Below are 19,461 nucleotides of genomic sequence, written 5' to 3' on the forward strand. Positions count from 1 at the left end.
CTCTGCCTCTAGGATTCAAGTGATTCTCCTGCCTCAGCCTCCCGAGTAGCTGGGATTACAGGCATGTGACACCACACTCTGATAATTTTTGCATTTTTTTTTTTTTTTTTTTTTTGTAAATATGGGGTTTCACCATGTTGGCCAGGCTGGTCTCGAACTCATCCCACAAGGAAGCCTCTTGTGGGATAAGGAAGGCTATATGATAAGAGAGAGATCAAAAAGGAGCTTTCGGCCAGAGGTGTGGCTCACACCTATAATCCCAGCACTTTGGGAGGCCAAAGCAAGAGGATCCCTTGAGCTCAGGAGTTCAAAACCAGCCTGGACAACATAGTGAAACCTTATCTCTACAAAAAATACAAAAAAAATTAGCGGGGCATGGTGGTGCCTACCTGCAGTCCCAGCCACAAAAGGAGGGTGAAGCATGAGATCTGCCTGCCTCAGCCTCCCAAAGTGCTGGGATTAAAGGCATGAGCCACTGCGCCTGGCCAATGTATCCTTCTCATATCAGAAGGAAAGAGACCCTTTTATCACCAAGGAGGGGGAAGTTAAGGCTAAGAGAAATCTGTACAAACCTTGTTAACAAACTGTATCTTCCCACTTTTCCAACCAATATAACTCCCCTAGCTCAGGTCCTTTCACCCTGTCACACGTACTACTCTTTGCCCAACTCAGTATATAAGCTTTTGAGTCTGTTTCTTTGGGTCCTCGTGTTTCTAGAGAGGACTCCCATGTATATGTAAAAAAAAATAAAGAGGGTAGAAGAGAAATTTTTCCTCCTCTACAGTGGTTTTCAAGTTTTTATAATTACCAATACAGGTTGAGCTTTCAAATCCAGAATGCTCCAAAATGTGGAACTTTTTGAGTGCGCACATGAGGCTCAAAGGAAATGCTAATTGGAGCATGTGGATTTCAGATTTTTGGATCTGGGATGCTGGATCAGTCTAATGCAAATTTTCCAAAATCCAAAGAAATCTGAAATCTGAAACACTTCTGGCCCTAAGCATTTCAGATAAGGGATACTTTTTTCTTTTTTTAATAGAATGCTTCACGAATTTGCATGTCATCCTGTATTAGTCCATTTGCACGCTGCTGATAAAGACATACCTGAGACTGGGAAGAAAAAAAGGTTTAATTGGACTTACAGTTCCACAAGGTTTGGGAGGCCTGAGAATCATGGCAGGAGGCGAAAGGCACTTCTTACGTGGTGGAGGCGAGAGAAAATGAGGAATATGCAAAAGCGGAAACCCCTGGTAAAACCATCAGACCTCATGAGACTTACTCACTATACCATGAGAACAGTATGGGGGAAACCGTCCCCATGATTCAAATATCTCCCACTGGGTCCCTCCCATAACACATGGGAATTTATGGGAGTACAATTCAAGATGAGATTTGGGATTTGGGTGGGGACACAGCCAAACCATATCACGTGCTTGTGCAGAGGCCATGCTAATCTCTGTATCGTTCCTTTTTTTTTTTTTTTTTAAAGTATATGTGCTGCCGAAGCAAATGGCTGCAGTCATCTGGGCACCTACTCCCTTCACTCCCTAACCCCAGGCAGACGAGGGGTCGGGGTACTTAACCTGTATTCCTGCCTCCTTGTGCACATGCTGGTGCTTCTCCAAGATGTATCTCGGAGTACATTTGCTGCATCCGGGGCCAGGTACGCCAAAGTGCTCTGTAAAGTGGCACTAATTTGTACTCCTATAAGCTTGGCTGTCTTGGGGAAGGAGGAGCCAGGGGCACAATTTAATTAAAGTAACTTGATGGTGTACTTCACCTAATAAAGTGTTGTGAGGTAGGCAGAGCAGGATTATTCACCATCCTCAGCAACCTTTCAAAGGTGAGGAATCCGAGATACAGAGGTTGAGGGATTTAGTCGGATCACAGAGATAGGAGGGTTACAGGCAGGACGTCAACCCATGTGTCTGACCTGACAGTGCTCTCCTTACATTAGTTTCTCTCCCTCCTCCCTAGCACGGTCACCAAGTGCCTTATATGAGCACAGCCTTAGCCTACACATCAGCTTTCTGAGACCACAAACAACGAAAGCTGGCTGCAGAGCAGGGAGAGGGACCCCGAGGAGGGGCTCTGTGGTGCGACCCTGCTGGACTTCTCCATCCCAGCTTCCTTGCTGGGGTCAACTTGCCTATGCATGAAGATTGCATCTGGTAGTATTTTTGGACTTAAGTTGCTCTAGGAAGGAATAAATAAAAGCAATGGTAAAAAAGACTTATTAGCAGGCTAGGTGTGGTGGCTAACACCAATTGCTTGAGGTCAGGAGTTGGGGACCAGCCTGGGCAACATGGTGAAACCCGGTCTCTACCAAAAATGCAAAACCTAACCAGGTGTGGTGGTACATACCTGTAGTATGCCATTAGAGGCATAATATAAGAGGCTGAGGTGGGGGACCTGCTTGAGCCCAGGGAGGCTGAGGCTACAGTGAGCTGAGATCATGCCACTGTACTTCAGCCTGGGTGGCACAGCGAGACTCTGTCTCAAAAAAGAAGTAGCAGAAGAGGCCAACACAGGAATCTGCAGCCCAGGGAAGGTGGGGCAGGGGAGTGGCACTCAATGTCCCTGACTCTCTGAACCTCCCACACACCAAACGGCTGCAGTCATCTGGGTACCTACTCCCTTCACCCCCTAACCCCAGGCAGTGTCTCAAAGAGAGGAGGCCAACACCCTCCACTCAGAAATGCTCAGCACAGAAACGTGACTGTGGAGCAGAGCTTAGACGTGGGTGACACCTGGCCACCAGGCCTGTCTGAAGCAAGGCTGAAGTCTTAGGTAAAGACTTCTCAGCAGCACCCCCTCTCCCCTGTAGAGAGTGGTTCAGAAGCTGCCTAGACTGGGCAGTACCAGGGCTGAGGCCAGGATGCCCACATCTCAGTGAACTCTTGACACAAATATTTGGTACCAGTGGGCAGGTGCCATTCTCTTCACCTGCAAGAACCTTCTCAACCTTTGGCTTTTCCATCTCCTTGCCCTCAGGTCTTTCCTTCCCAACATGGCTCTGGGATCCAGGGGGTGATGAGAAGCTACTGAACTTGCTCTGCTCCCACATCCTGCCCTACAGCCATGCCATGTGGGTTTGGCCCTGGTTGTGGTACCGGATGCCCTCAGGCATGTTTCCTCTGAAAGGGCAGAGGATCTAACAAGATAGCATGAGAGGAAGCACCTGGCACACAAAACTGACCGATCATTTGCTGATGAAGCTGAAAGCTTCTGATCCTTCCCAGGAACTCCCATTCTCAGCCCAATTCCTGTTTGTTCACCTGTGCTTTTTGGTAATTCAAAAAGTAGTGAGTCTCACCCAACATGCCTGGGCAATTCCAGATTTGGCTAAGGACTAATACCAGAAAGCAGAAGACCGCTCTTGAGAGCCTGTTCTAGACCCTTTCCACCACACTGCGTCAAACCGCAGACCACATCACACCACGCCACGTTAACTACACCACACCACACACTGCCGCCTCACCACACCAACCACACCGCCTATACTGCTACCACGAGGCAGCATGGCACCTGGAGAGCCTGTCACTGGCCTTCCTGGTCCCTGCCTGGGTGACAGAGACACCATCGCTCCACTCCTGCCGAGGTCTCCTGGCCTTTGCAGTGCCAGCCACTCACCTAACCTGCACTGCGCAGTTCTGAAGTCAGGCCTCTTAGTCCAGTGCCTCTGTACGGGTGCTGACAGCGTACAGCTCACATAGGATTTCCTTCTTCATGTGTCCCCTTTCGCCCCTAGAGACCTTAGGCAGAGTTCCTAATTAGAGCACTGCGTTATTCAGGAAATAGGTGAGCAGAGCACATCAAGAGGCTTATTTTATTTTTGACCTTATCCTGTTTTAGGGCAGTGTTTTCAGTAATGAGAAGGTACCAGATGCCCTGGAAATCTGACACACCAAAATTTGGGACGTGGACAGGACAAGAGCAAGGCCAGGAAAAGTCAACTCCAAGGGAGTCTCTGAACTCCACAGGACCAGCTAAGAAGGCGTCCTTGGATTGTCCTTGTCAGCCATTCACCCCACAGCAGGGGATGAGCACTGTGCCCTACAGAAGGCTGCCAAACACCTCTTAGCACTGACTCATTCTTTCCACTTCCCACTTCCTGCAAACAGTTTCCTTAACAATTCCCAACTCCGGGATAAAGGGACATCACTTCCTTTGGGAGTTAGATAGATGAGTTTTCACTGAATGTGGATGTAAGAGCTAGATAAAACATGAGTCACTTGTTCTTAAAAACTGGGCAGGATAGTGTCTGTCATGGTTCAAATCAGACTTGTAATAAAAAAGGTAGCTTTTGTTTTGAGATAGAGTCTTGCTCTGTTGCTCAGGCTGGAATGCAGGGGCACAATCACAGCTTACTGCAGCCTTGATATCCTGGGCTCAAGTGATCTTCCCACCTCAGTCTTCCAAGCAGCTGGGATCACAAGCATGCACCACTATGTCCAGCTAATTTTTATGTTTTTTGTAGAGACAGGGTCTCACTATATGTTGCCCAGGCTGGTCTCAAACTCCTAGCGTCAAGTGATATGCCCGTCTCAGCCTCTCAAAGAACTGGGATTACAGGTGTGAGCCACCGTGCCTGGCCGAAAAGGTGATTCTTGATTAAAGGCAAACACGCTTTAATCAGTCCCACCCACCAGCCTGATCTCAGTGGGTGTACTGGCTTTTCCTAGGAAGAGGTTGGGATAGGTAGCAATGCTGGCTGAGAAGGTAGGTCCCACTGAGGGCAAAGATGGGCTCAGGCAGCACAGATGACCAAGAGGAACACCCAAGAGTGGTCCATCCCTGCCTTAGGCACCCCCGTGGATATGCACCTGCTTGGTCCTCTGCCTGGGTCACTGGCTGGTGCCAAAGGCATGCTCCATTCTGCAGCCACAGCATTCAGCAGATGGGGATGGTCAGGCAGGGCTTGAGAAGACTACTGCCTCCTAGGGCCTGGCTTATACCTACAAGAAGCAGCCACCCATTTGCAGATACCAACTGCCAATGCCCAAGGACCCCGTCTTGCTGGCCAGTTCCCCTGTCCCTTGAACTTGATCCACAATAGTAACGAGTAAAAAGAAGGGGCAAGAGGAGGACCTTCAGAGTCTGGGAAGAAGAGGTGACATAGAATCTGCAGTCTGGTTTCCAAGTTGTTAAAAACAGGCATAGTTAAGACCAACCCGGGCAACATAGTGAGACCCTGTCTCTATAAAAAATTAGAAAGTTAGCTGGGTGCAATGGTGTATACCTCCCACACAGTGGTCCCAGCTGCTTGGGGGGTTGAGGTGAAAGGATCTCTTGAGCCCAAGAGGTCGAGGCTGCAGTGAACCATGATTATGCCATTGCATTGATTGGGCAACAGAGCAAGATCCTGTCTCAAAATAAAATAAAATAAAGAAAGAAAAGAAAAACAGGCATCCAGGATCTTAGGAGACAGAGAGGACCTCCTTCCTGGACAACAGTCCCCTCTACTACACTCCCGGCCATTGTGAGACCTGCAGGGTGGGGAGATGAGCCCTGGGGGGCTGCCCACACTCTACTAGAACAGCCTGAGTACTTCAAAGTCTTTCCTTACTTGAAGCCTCTCTGTGACTTCTTTTTTTTTTTTTTTTTTTGAGACGGAGTTTCACTCTTGTTACCCAGGCTGGAGTGCAATGGCGCGATCTCGGCTCACCGCAACCTCCAGGCAATTCTCCTGCCTCAGCCTCCTGAGTAGCTGGGATTACAGGCACGCGCCACCATACCCAGCCGATATTTTTTGTATTTTTAGTAGAGACGGGGTTTCACCATGTTGACCAGGTTGATCTCGATCTCTCGACCTTGTGATCCACCCGCCTCGGCCTCCCAAAGTGCTGGGATTACAGGCTTGAGCCATCGCGCCCGGCGCTTTTTTTTTAGATAGAGTCTCACTTTGCTGCCCAGGCTGCAGTGCATGTGTACAATCTTGGCTCACTGCAACTGCCAGCTCTTGGGTTTAAGCGATTCTCCTGCCTCAGCCTCCCGAGTCGCTGGGATTACAGGCATGCACAACCATGCCCAGTTAATTTTTGTATTTTTAGTAGAGATGGGGTTTCACTGTGTTGCCCAGGCGGGTCTTGAACTCCTGACCTCAGGCAATCCACCCACTTTGGCCTTCCAAAGTGCTGGGATTAAAGGCGTGAGCCACTGTGCCCAGCCTCCCTGTGACAATTTAAAAAACATTACTATAGACTTCATAAACAAAAATTATGAAAAATCCAAATCTCTATAAAAGTAGAGCACAGTATAATAAATCTAATATACTCCTCTTTCAGCTTCAACAATTACCAACACGTGGCCCATTTTTTTCTTTTTTTTTTTTTTTCCCCTGAGACGGAGTCTCGCTCTGTTGCCCAGGCTGGAGTGAAGTGTTTGATCTTGGTTCACTGCAACCTCTCGACCTTCTGGGCTCAAGTGATCCTCCTGTTTCAGTCTCGAGTAGCTGGGACTACAGGAATGTGCCAGTACAACTGGCTAATTTTTAAAAATTTATTTTTTGTAGAGATGGGGTCTGTGTTGCCCAGGCTGGTCTCAAACTCCTAGGCTAAAGTGATCCTCCCGCCTTGGTCTTTCAAAGGGCTGGGATTATAGGCATAAGCCACTGTGCCCAGCCTGGGACAATTTTAAAGAACAAATGGAGAAAAACCTGTTGGTTTATGACAAAGACTGAGTGTGGCAGGTACACTGGTTAGCCGACCTATTACATACTCCTACTAATTTCTTTTCTCCTTGCATGTTTTCCAAGACACTCACTTTTCCAGCCTTCCCTACAGATAGAGGGAGTTCAATGACCCAGATATGGCCAGTGAGACTAAATGAAAGTCCATTATTAACTCTCATTGTAAGATGACACATGTACATAATACATACACACAAGTGCAAATGTATCAGCCAGGGGAAGTGCTTCATCAGTGAGATGAAGTGAGGTCAGTACAGGAGGCTTTTAAAGAGGTTCCATGTAGATCTAAAGAGCGATAGCTGGCCGGGTGCGGTGGCTCACGCCTGTAATCCCAGCACTTTGGGAGGCTGAGGCAGGTGGATCACGAGGTCAGGAGATCAAGACCATCCTGGTCAAAATGGTGAAACCCCGTCTCTATTAAAAATACAAAAAATTAGCTGGGCATGGTGGCATGTGCCTGTAATCCCAGCTACTCAGGAGGCTAAGGCAGAAGAATTGCCTGAACCCAGGAGGCGGAGGTTGCGGTGAGCTGAGATCATGCCATTGCACTCCAGACTGGGTATCAAGAGCAAAACTCTGTCTTAAAAAAAAAAAAAAAAAAAAAGAGTGACAGCTGAAGTCAAGGCAAATAGCACAGTTAACAGTGGGAAACTGTGAGACTCCAAAGCAGAGATCTACAAACTGGGAAACAGAGCACCTGTAATAGGATCCATGCAAATAGCTATGTATTCCCTGACAGGGGCTTGACTAGACTAGAGGGTTTTTTTTTTTTTTTTTTTTTTTTTTTTGAGACAAAGTCTTGCTCAGCCATCCAGGCTAGAGTGCAATGGCGTGTTCTCAGTTTTGCAACCTCTGCCTCTCAGGTTCAAGTGATTCTCCTGCCTCAGCCTCCTGAGTAGCTGGGATTACAGGCACGTGCCACCATGTCTGGCTAATTTTTCTGTATTTTTTAGTAGAGACGGGGTTTCACCACATTGGCCAGGCTGGTCTCAAACTCCTGACCTCAGGTGACCACCTTCCTTGGCCTCCCAAAGTGCTAGGATTATAGGTGTGAGCCACCATACCTGGCCTACAGGTGATTTCTAAAAGACTGATGGAGAGGTAATGGGTGATTGTGTCAGTGTGGGCAGTAACCCTGCTGGGAAAAGACACAGCAATCAGGAGGCTGAGGCAGGAGAATTGCCTGAGCCCAGGAGGCGGAGGTTGCGGTGAGCCGAGATCGTGCCATTGCACTCCAGCCTGGGTAATAAGAGCGAAACTCCGTCTCAAAAAACAAACAAACAAACAAACAAAAAAAGACACAGCAATCAAGAGACAGCAAAAAGGAACCAATCTTTCCCAGGGTACAGATGGAGAAGCCTGTGTGAAGGGCTGGATCCTGAAGAAAGGCAGGGCCCAAGCACACAGTTACGACTTTCACTGACACATCTGAGTTCTCCCTTCGTACCTCGGAGCAAAACAGGAATAGCAAACCCACCTGTGAGAAGAACCCAGCAGGCTTTTGCAGCTTTTGTCTTAATCCTTTAGGCTTCAAAGGTGCTAACATTTGTGAAAAAGAAAACCCTAACTTATCATGATCTCAGTACTATTCATTTTATTGGCTTCCAGATCATTTTTCAAGCAGGGAGAGAGCCAGCTCGTGTGCTGCTGAGACACTGGCTGCTGCGATGAAGACCTCTGTGAAATGTAATGGTAGAGGGACTCAACTCCAGAGAAAAGTTAGGGGAACAGTCGCCAAATGGTGATGAATGATAGATGATGAACTGGAGAGTACCATGTGGGAGGACATTCACATCAAATCTTGGCTGCTACCTCCAGAAGGTCTGGATGTCCTGTCATCAAAATACTGGCTGGTCTTAGGTTATTCTTTTTTGTTTTTGAGACAGGGTCTCACTCCCTGTGCCCAGGCCAGAGTGAAGTGGCACCATCTTGGCTCACTGCAGCCTCAACTTCCGGGGACCAAGTGATCCTCCCACCTTAGTCTCCTGAGTATGTGGGACTACAGGCACACACCACCATGCCTAGCTAATTTCTTTTTTGTATTTTTGGTGGAGACAGGGTTTTACCATGTTGCCCAGGCTGATCTTGAACTCCTGAGCTCAAGCAATCCACCTGCCTTGGCCTCCTGAAGTGCTGGGATTACAGGCATGAGCCACCTTCCTCTGTTATTCTTATGTCCCACTTGGGACCATAACAAAGACCTTGCAGGCTGCCTGTTGTGACGCTGGCCTGAAATGCTCTATCATCACTTTGAGAATTATTTATCAGAGGGGATGTGAACAGACGCTGTGTTCAATTTTAGCTTGTAAACTACCTTTCTGAGTAGTAAGATCCATAGCCCATAACCATCTAGTGTTGAGTCAAGTCTCAGTTGCTACGAGTTCTGACCACATTAGAGACGTAGACTGGGAGACCTGCCATCAACTAGTACTCATACCCGCCAGGTCTGTCATCAGCTCACTCCACCCCTTGGAGGTATTGGTGTTATTCATGCCATTTGCAGATCAGAAAATGGAAGCACAGGAAACTGACCTGTGGTCAAGGTCACAAAGCTGGTACAGCAAGAAATGGAATGCAGTCTTAAGGATCCTGTCATCACTCAAACCTGTCATGTTACTCGGGTAACACACCTGAACATGCAGGCACACACACGCCAGCAGCAGGCTGTGGGATTTCCTGCTTTATTAATACAAATGGTCTCTATCCCTTTCCCTCTTCACCAAGGATTTGTTTGTTACTCTCCTCCCTGCTGTTCTGCAAAGAACGTCCGACTCTAGTAAGCAGGAAGTTTGGAATTTACATTTTCTTATGAGTATAAAAAAGAAAATCCTTCAGAATATTCTTTGACAAACTAAAAATAAACAAAGTATTGAAGTGGGAGCAAATCTGAATTTAACTTTTCTTTGGGAAGAGGAAAAAGGCTGAAGGGAAAAAACTGCTAATTCAGCAATAGTATATCCTTATTTGCAGCCTTACATGCCATCAGCGGGAATCCATTCAGGAAGGAGAGAGATGAGGAGAGACGCCCGAGTGGAACTGAGAACAGACCTTGAAGGGGCCCGGCATTCCAGCCACACTAGTGAGCCTGCTCCTCTAGGTCTTCCGGGCAAGGCTGGCTGCAGAAAGAGCGTCTTGGCCCCAGAAAATCTACACCCAGGTTGATCAGCTCTCTTTACTATGCCTGGACAGACCTCTGCCAGCCTGGACAGACCTGGAATGTGCTGGCTTGAACTGGTTGGAACTTTGCAGCAGAATAAAGGGAAGGTGAGTGAGGTCGTCATCTTCGTCAGCCTCTCACAGGACCAACTTTTATTTATTCATTTAAGGACAAATTTTTAAAAGTAAAGTGGATGAAACCATTTGTGATTAAGATACATAGACAGAACTTCAATGTAGAAAATAAAGACCTTGCTGGGAAACAGCTGATGAGAAACACTGGAAAACATTTCACAGACGCACAAAAAGCTCACATTGTAAACAGGATTAAGCTGCTCTTGATTTTGCCCGTAACATCAAGGTTTCATTTTGCTCAGCCTGAGATCTCGCTCAATTTCAAACTGCCTGTGATCCACTCGGTCGAGGAAAGCTTTCCGTTCAATGTACCTAGAAGAGGATAAAAACAGTGTTTGTCAGCAGAAACCAGTAGGAGAAACTCCTGCCCTGCCTGGTCCCGTCCCCCAGACATAAACTGAGTTACGGTGAATGCAAGCAGAGGGACACAGTTGGTGCTGAGAGTGACCACCCATGACGATTCCAGTACAGTCCACACCACTCACATTTGGTCTAAAAAAGAATGGTGAAAATAAAGTGAAGCCAGGCCCGGTGGCTCATGCCTGTTACCCCAGCACTCTGGGAGGCCGAGGTGGGATCACGAGGTCGGGAGATCGAGACCATCCTGGCTAACATGGTGAAACCCTGTCTCTACTAAAAATATAAAAATTAGCTGGGCATAGTGGCATGTGCCTATAGTCCCAGGTACTTGGGAGGCTGAGGCAAGAGAATCACTTGAACCCGGGAGACGGAGGTTGCAGTGAGCCAAGATTGCACCACTGCACTCCAGCCTAGGCAACACAGCGAGACTCCACCTCAAAAAAAAAAAAAAAAAAAAAAAAAAAAAAAAAAAAAAAAGAAAAAAAAAGAAAATAAAATGAAAAGGAAGGTAACAGTTTAGCAAAGGGAAAGCACATTAGAGGCTGGGTGGCAGGAATATGTTGCAATTTTCTAATACGACTTTAAGGGAAGAAGAACACGGGTTTACACAGGCACGGGTTCAAGTCCTAGCTCTAGCTCACTTATTAACGGGGCAAAGGACTGCACATCTCTGAGCCTCGCTTTTCTTACAGCAGCATGGTGATGCTGTATTTCTTGGCTTTAGCGGTGTGTTGAATTGGTGGGTGAGAGAAAGCTATGCCTCCTGCATACATACAACAAAATGTGAAAAAGAGGCATGTGGTAGTGAAGGAAGAAAGACAGTAAAAATGACCTCACAGGGCTGCTGTGAAGGTGAAGTGAGCTGAGGTTTACAAAGTGCACACTTTAGAAGCGATTTAACTGCTTTGAGCTCTTTCCTTCTCCTCATCCTTTTCTCTCCTAGGTATCCTCCACCCTGTTTGGATACAGGTTGCTTCTCCTAAGATGACAGGAGAACCCTTTCCCTACATTCCTGTGGCCTATAGTCCACATATAGGATCTCCTTGAAAGGTGGGCACTCTGCCCCCTAATCTGGTCAGGTTCAGCAAACTTTCCCTCTGTTCTCCAGGCAGGACGGGAAAGCAGCACGGTCGCGCATGCTGGGGGCAAGGCTGGCTGCTTAATGAGACACAGCTGCATCTTAATGCACCTCCTCGCCATAAAGTGTGCCATGATTTGCCTGGGGGGAGGAGATCTCCGCTGCTAATTAATCTATTGAGAGAGCAAAATTGCCCTCAAAAATGGGAGACATAATTGAATCTCTGCACTAATTTTTCTTTTGTTGCACTGTGGAAAATGTGCATCTGTCATTACAAAGTCATTACATTTATAGTGAGAATGCTACCAGGTTCAGGAACCTGTGTTCCCCTGCTGTATCCAGGGCCCTGCTTTCCCTCCCAACAGTGTCCTGGGACGTACTGGATGGTACTAACTACCCTGGCCCTAGGTTAGAGGGCTAGCCAGAAATGTACAGGCTGAGGCCAGAGGGCTGGAGATTTGAGTGCTGTCATCTGCTGTCTGTGTGACTCTAGGCAAATCACTTAACCTTGCACGTTCTGTTTCCTAATCTATAATAATAATAACTCGTCTCTACTCTGAAGAACTGTTGTGTGAATTAAATAAAACGGTGTCTACATCATGCCAGGCACAGAGCAGGTGCTCAATAAAATGGTAGGTAGTGTCACCATGGTTTTAGGAAGCCAGCCTCCAAGAGGCTCCTGAGGATAGTAGATGGCCCAAGTCTGGACTTAACAGTTCAGCAATGAGGAACCAAAATAGCTGGTGTGGCTCGGGGACTAAGTTGCTGTGTCTAAACGGTCAATGAGGCAAGAATGGCAGGAAGCGAGACAGGGCCTGCTCTTAGGTTTGATAAAAGCCATTGGAGTCAGAGTTGTCAGATTTGAAAAATAAAATTATAGGCTGCCTGGATGAATTTGAACTTCAGATTCCCTGGCAGTCAGGGAAGCTGCAGACAATGTGGACCCCTTTAAATAAAAAATGAAAAGGGGGAGACAGGTAGGGAAGTGTGGACATCTAACAATGAACTCACTTCCCACCTCCCACCAAGACACCTGTGATTCTCAAGTGGGGGCTGCTAATCAAAATGGCCTGAGAGGCTACATTCACTACAACCAGCCATCTTTTCACCCCAGCCCCACTGGCCCCAGGGAAGCTCACTACCATGGGGACTAGGATTTTGATGGCATTGCACTTTAACTGTCCCTTGGAAGTGCTAGCAGAAAAAAAGAGAGGTGAGGCTCAGCATGAGACCTCGCTGTGTTGCTGTTCGCTTGGGGATGTAAGAGGAATTCTGGGTATGTTTCAACAGTCATCTTCGGTGCTACCTGTCTGGAGATCAGGTGGAGGGAAGGAGTAAGTATGTGGGTTTAAGCATTTGGGGTCTTTCTTCCTGACTTTCCTTTATCTTTTTGAGACAGGGTCTTGCTTTGTTGCTCAGGCTGGGTACAGTGGTGCAAACACAGTTCACTGCAGCCTCGACCACCCAGGCTCAAACAATATTCCTGCTTCAGCCTCTCACGTAGCTAGGACCATAGGCACATACCACCAGACCTTTTTTTTTTTTTTTTTTTTTTTTGAGACCGAGTTTCGCTCTTGTTGCCCAGGCCGGAGTGCAATGGCGTGATCTCGGCTCACCGCAACCTCTGCCTCCTGGGTTCAGGCAATTCTCCTGCCTCAGCCTCCCGAGTAGCTGGGACTACAGGCACGCGCCACCATGCCCAGCTAATTTTTTGTATTTTTAGTAGAGACGGGGTTTCACCATGTTGACCAGGATGCTCTCGATCTCTTAACCTTGTGATCCACCCGCCTCGGCCTCCCAAAGTGCTGGGATTACAGGCTTGAGCCACCGTGCCCGGCTTTTTTTTTTTTTTTTGAGACAGGATTTCACTCTTCCGCCTAGGCTGGAGTGCACTGGTGCAATCTTGGCTTACCCCAACCTCTGCCTTCTGGTTTCAAGTGATTTTCCTGCCTCAGCCTCCCGAGTAGTTGGGATTACAGGAACCTGCCATCACGCCCAACTAATTTTTGTATTTTTAGTAGAGACGGGGTTTCATCTTGTTGGCCAGACTGGTCTCGAACTCCTGACCTTGTGATTCGCCCACCTCGGTCTCCCACAGTGCTGGGGTTACAGGCATGAGCTACTGTGTCCAGCAGGCTAATTTTTAAATCTTTTGTAGAGACAGGGTCTCTCTATGCTGCCCATGCTGGGCTCAAGTGATCATCCCACCTTAGCCTTCCAAGTGCTAGCCTTCCAGGTGTTAGCTGTCGAGACCAGCCCTGACTCTCCTGTAAATAAGAAGTGACACTTAATGAGGATGCTAATGGGGTATGAAGAAAGGTCCTGCACGTTCCCAGAAGCTGTGCTGGGTCCAGCTGACCTTGAGACTTAACAAGAGTGAAGACCAGGTTGGGCACTAAACAGGCAGGTGCAGGCAGAGTTTAGGCTTAGGGAGGCCTCAGACAGCAGTGAGTGGCACATGTGCAGGATGCAACTGAATTCTCAAGGGCAACCCAGACAAAGGCCATCAAGGCAGGTCTGGTGACTTTATTCCCTGATTCACAGCCATCTGCAGCTGCTAACAGGATGCCTGTGATGGCCTTGGTTTATTGCCAAGAGCTGACCATGAACAAAACTACTTGGCAGTGGACTCTTCCTGCCAAGACAGAAAAGGTGCTAAGAATGACAGTGGCTCTGATAGATAGTATTTGTGTGACTTTGAGCAAGACTGTGTGACTTCTGTGCCTTTTTTTCCTTCTCTGTACAACAGGAATAACAATCACAATAACCCTCTGGCAATACAATGAAACTGCGAGAAGTTCTTTGTATACAATAAAACAAACAAACAAACAAAATAGCTATAAGAGTTGTCATGGGGCTCAGAGTTCTTGCTTCCCATTTCTTTATTTCTTTTGTATTTTTAGTAGAGATGGGGTTTCGCCATGTTGGCCAGCCTGGTCTTGAACTCCTGGCCTCAAGTGATCTGCCTGCCTCGACCTCCAGAAGTGCTGGGATTACAGGTGTGAGCCACTGTGCCCTGCCAGCTTTGCTTCAAATTTCTTTTGACTTGACCTCTACAGAACCTCAAAACCCAGAAAAACTGAACAGACATCAAGAGACCAAATGTCCCCGAAAGAGGAAGGGATCATTAGGAAGGCCACATCCTCAAAGGTGGCCACTGAGACTCAGGATGTTTTCATGCACTTTAAGTGGGTCACGGTTCCAGAACAGACCCACCTGAGGACGAGTGCAATGGGAATCACGGCTCTTGCTCTTGATTTGTCTGGGTGCTTTTCTGGCCTGTGCCCAGCCACTTTGGGGGCCCAGCATGACTCAGCCTCGTCCACAGAGAAGCCCAGTGGTGGGGGATGCATCATCCCTTTCTGCTCCCGTTGCCTTCTGTGGCCCATTTAAGAGGCTCTTCACTTTCTTTTTTTTTTTTTTTGAGACAGAGTTTCACTCTTGTTACCCAGGGTGGAGTGCAATGGTGCGATCTCGGCTCACCGCAACCTCCGCCTCCTGGGTTCAGGCAATTCTCCTGCCTCAGCCTCCTGAGTAGCTGGGATTACAGGCATGTGCCACCATGCCCAGCTAATTTTTTTGTATTTTTAGTAGAGATGGGGTTTCACCATGTTGACCAGGATGGTCTCGATCTCTTGACCTCGTGATCCACCCGCCTTGGCCTCCCAAAGTGCTGGGATTACAGGCTTGAGCCACCGCGCCCGGCCCACTTTCTTTAATAAAATAAGAAATGATTCCCATTGCACTCGTCCTCAGGTGGGTCTGTCCTGGCGCCGTGACCCACTTAAAGTGCATGAAAACATCCTGAGTCTCAGTGGCCACCTTTGAGGATGTGGCCTTCCTAATGATCCCTTCCTCTTTTGGGGACATTTGGTCTCTTGGTGTCTGCAGTTGTCCTGGGTTTTCAGGTTCTCTAGAGGTCAAGTCAGAAGAAACATGAAGCAAGGCCGGGCACTTGCTTCCTTTTCTTTAATAAAAAAACTAAGGGATTTTCTAGTTTTTCCTTTCAGAACCAGGTTAGACACAACAGGCTCTGACACCTTTTGAATCTTCCAACCCAAATTATTTATCTGGCACCAATTTTCCTGAGATCTAGGCCAATGAAGAGGGAGGAGGGAGAAACTGAAGAAGGGGACAAGAGAAGGGCAGAAAATGATACCAGGGAACATGTCAGTACAAGGTGAGCATCCCAAATCCCAAAATCCGAAATCTGAAGTCCTCCCAAATCAGAATCTTTTTTTTTTTTTTTTTTTCGCAGCAGCAGCACTTTAATTCCACAAAAACTCAGAAAGCCAAAACTGATTAGAACACTCCACAATAGGTGGGATTCAAAACCAGCAACATTCTACCTGAACCCTGAGCGCAGTGAGACGCCTCCCATCTCAACACCTCGCAACGCATTCCTCCTAGTTGCACCCCGGTTCTGGCTGGGGGAGTGGTACGGTAGAGGGCCAGAGGGCAGAAGCAGAAGGCTATCCAAGCGCAGGGGTGCATCCTTGCCTGCGAGGGGGTTTCGCCAAGGACGACTCAAGCTCCCACAGCCCCTGGCACCTGAGATGTGGCCACTGGAGTCAGGACAGCCACAATGGAGGCTGGGGCTTCCTCTGTCCGTTTCCCCTGATTACATGTGGGAGTCACGTCCTCACCTTGAAGCAAACCTAAAGCCCTGTGTTCCCAGGGCTGGTGCTCTAGCTAGGGAGGAGAGTTGGGAAGAACAGGGTAGCTACAGATGACCAACCGAATAAAAGCTGAGCAACATCCCTTCCCACCAGGAGAGCCGTTATAACTTCCCCATATACACCAGCCTAAGGCCCAGCGAGTGGGCGCCGGCCAGCTGAACGCATCTGGAAGAGCCTTCAACACACAGGCCTCCCCTCAGCGAGCACTTCCCACTAGGACTCCTTGAAGAGTCCTTAGGGTCCTGCTGGGCCCTGCCCTGGCCAGGCCCGGCCTCTCCTGTCCTCCTGGTCACTTGCACAGGGCCTCCAACACCTCCAGAGTACGTCAGATATCCCGGACTTGGCGTGCCAGCCCCTGAACTGGCTGCAGAGCCCGCTCCAGCTCCTCGCAGCGCGCCAGCAGGGTGTACATGCCCTTGATGCTCATGTCCACAGCTTCACCTAAGGAGTCCACAGCATCGCGGTAGGTCTGGATGCAGCCCACGCTCAGTGCCGTCAGCTCCTGCACCGCGCCACCCAGCCCGCGAAGCAGACGGTCCACCCGGCTGCCCAGCTCCCGACTCAACCGCTCTAGATCCTGCAGCACGTCGGGGTCAATGGGGGGGATGGCCGGTGTGGGTGTGGGTGCACGAGCTGGGCAGGGCCGCGCAGGGGTAGAAGGCGGGGGTGGAGGGGCGCCGCTTAGACGGATCTTGAGTTGCAGGTTGTTGGCGACAAAGTGGGTGAGGTCGCCGTGGCGGCTCATTGTGCCCTCCAGCTCCAGGGGACTGGAGATGGTGGCGCGACGTCCGCCGCCCGCGCCGGACTCAGCACTCCCTAAGGACCCGGCGCCACCGCACGCCTCGCTGAGCCCGTCCAAGCTGCGGCTGTCCTGAAGGCGGCTGGAGAACGATCGGCCGCCTCGGCCGCCCGCGGCCGCCTCTTCGTCGTCTTCCTCCTCCCGCTGCTCAACATCCATCCCGCCGCCTGGTCCCCCTCGACGGCAGTCCCTCCCGGAGGCAGGCTTGCCCTCCGGCGGCGCCGGCTCCTTGTGCCGGGAGGACCGGGGCAGTTCGTGCTCTGCACCCGGCGCCCCCCTGCGGCTCCCGGCCGCAGACGGCGTCCCTTGAGGGCCGGGCTCCTTCTCCCGAGCCTCTCGTTCCGGCCGGTGGACGACGCTGCAGCTTGACGTCTTCGGGGCCGTCCTGCGGTGGCGGTTCGCGCCCCCAACGTTCTCGGCCTCTTCCTCCCCGGACACCCGGAGGCCTGAGGGCGACTCAGAGGACGTTCGGTCCGGCCTGCCGCCGAAGATTGCGGCCTGCTGTTCCGCTACAGCCAGAAGGTCCGACTCCGGCCCGGGCCGCCCCCGAGACGACTCCATACTGCAGGTGGGGGCCGCAACCGAGGAATTGGTTCGCCCCCCCAAATCAGAATCTTTTAAAGCACTGACAAGACACAAGTGAAAATTCCACACATGACGCCTTTGCTTTCTGATGACTCAACATACACAAACTTTGTTTTAAGCACAAAATTATTTAAAATACTGCATAAAATTACCTCCAGGAATTGCGTATAAGGCACGCATTTGTTTTACATATAAAACAAAATTCATTTGTTTTATATGTAAAACAAATGCGTGCCTTATACGCAATTTTATTTGGTGTCTGTTCAGTTTTCCTGGGTTTTTGTGTTTAGACTTGGGTCCATCCCCAATATTGCTAATGATGTAAAAGCAAGTATTTCAAAATCAAAAAAAGGTTTGAAATACAAAGCACTTCCAGTCCCAAGCATTTCAGATAAGGGATATTTAACCTGTACTTGGGAACCCACCCTGCAGGAAGACAGAGGGCCTTCGAGGGCGGTAAGGCCCAATGGAGTACTGACCCGACGTGGTCACCCTGGCTGAAGGCCCTGAGAGGCCTCCTGCATTCCTGGTCAGCAAGAGGGAGTACACAGAGTACACAGGGAAGTACAAGGAAGCCTGAAGCACTCACTAAGGACACTCCAAGGCTGCATGATCACCACGCTGCTCAGGCAAAGCCAGCATTCTGTTCCCCGGGTGAGCATTCAAGGCAGCACAGACATAGCACAAAAAGTGAGTAAGAGCATCTTCCAACACCAGGAAGCAAGGAGCTGTGGAAGCACTCTGAGGCTAGAATAAAGTTCTAGGAACGATGTAAAGAGATACAGACTTTGCTGCCCCAAGAAATGCAACTGAAAGAAGCAGTGTGCCCAACAATACACATCCGCACTCCAGAGGATTTAACTTGCAAACAAGTGGAGAAGTTTCTTCTCCACTGCCTTCTTCCCCTGTCACCTCCAGGCTGTGCTGGTTCTGAAAGAGTGCCTCTGGGTGGGGGGGTGGGGGGGGTGGGGGTGGGGTTAGGAAAATAGATTTTTTTTAGCAAAAGAAAATTTTCTCCAGTCCCTCCTTCATGCCTCTCCAAATCACAGAACACCTGGTCTCCAATCGTGACCTTCAATTGCACAGACAGCAGCAGCTGGCACTAGAGTGTTTCTCTTCTTCTCTATGCATGGCTTCCTTTCCCTAAGTCGGCTGGCCCCTGCCTTAGCACGGCTAGATGCCATGCTGCTGCTGATCACCACCAAGAAACCTGAGTAATGGGTTACAGGGCTGCAGGGAAGCCATGCTCAATGCCTGAGTGCAGGTGGCTGACTCTGATCCTGGAATGCTGCACTGGGCCCTGGGAGTCTGGAGCTCAGAGGAAAAGCAGCAATTCTTTGACGGACAGATGACTGTCTCTGATACAGGTGCCTCAACCAACTCTGCTAACTGAAATGACGCCTGGATGGCAACATCATTCTGACGTATTATGCTATTCTTTTCTGGGTGGTTAATTCTAATCCTACTAGACCGATAAACAAAAGTCATGACAATCTGCCAGCTAGTGGGATGGGTGTTAGACACTGCAATGGTGCAGCACCTGGTCTGGGCTGGTAACAGAATAGGGAACAAGATGCTGCCCTCAGGGGCTTACCACAGAGGAACGAAACCTGACAGCATGCATCAGGTGATGATTAAGTGTCATGGAGAAAATCAAACAGGGTAATGTGACTGAGGGTTCCTTGGGTGGGGGTATCTAGCATGTCATTGGTGTAGAGCCCTGAATGACAAACCAGAGCCTCCTCAGGCAGGAGCACTACACAGGGACAGTGAGGCTGGGCTGCAGCAAGCAGGGGAAGAGGATAGGGGTGGGCAGGGGACAACTCAGGGAGGGCCTGGGTAACACTGATTTGAAGGGCTACCAGGGGGCATTCTGCAGGAAAGAAATGAAAAATGGTCTGTATTTTTAAATGACTGCTTCAGCTGCTGGGTGGAGACTGGATGAAAGAGTACAGAGGTAGAAGCAGCGGGCAGAGCA

General features: G+C 49.3%; 2 protein-coding genes across 2 annotated transcripts in view; both read right to left on the reverse strand.

The window, feature by feature from the left end:
• Window positions 1-9,960: 9,960 nt before the first annotated feature.
• The window catches only part of CFDP1 (craniofacial development protein 1), a 138,458-nt gene continuing 128,957 nt past the window's right edge, over window positions 9,961-19,461 (reverse strand). The window contains exon 7 of the mRNA XM_003939902.3: window positions 9,961-10,294. Within this exon, the coding sequence (XP_003939951.2) occupies window positions 10,204-10,294 (91 nt within the window). The 3' untranslated portion in view covers window positions 9,961-10,203. The remainder of the gene's footprint in view (window positions 10,295-19,461) is intronic.
• LOC101032200 (BLOC-1-related complex subunit 6) lies at window positions 10,301-18,451 on the reverse strand. The gene has a single exon (XM_074406444.1). The coding sequence runs from the start codon at window positions 17,457-17,459 to the stop codon at window positions 16,425-16,427; it is 1,035 nt and encodes a 344-aa protein (XP_074262545.1). The 5' UTR covers window positions 17,460-18,451; the 3' UTR covers window positions 10,301-16,424.

Source organism: Saimiri boliviensis, chromosome 1, assembly GCF_048565385.1.
Source record: "Saimiri boliviensis isolate mSaiBol1 chromosome 1, mSaiBol1.pri, whole genome shotgun sequence".
In the NCBI taxonomy this organism is placed as follows: domain Eukaryota; kingdom Metazoa; phylum Chordata; class Mammalia; order Primates; family Cebidae; genus Saimiri; species Saimiri boliviensis.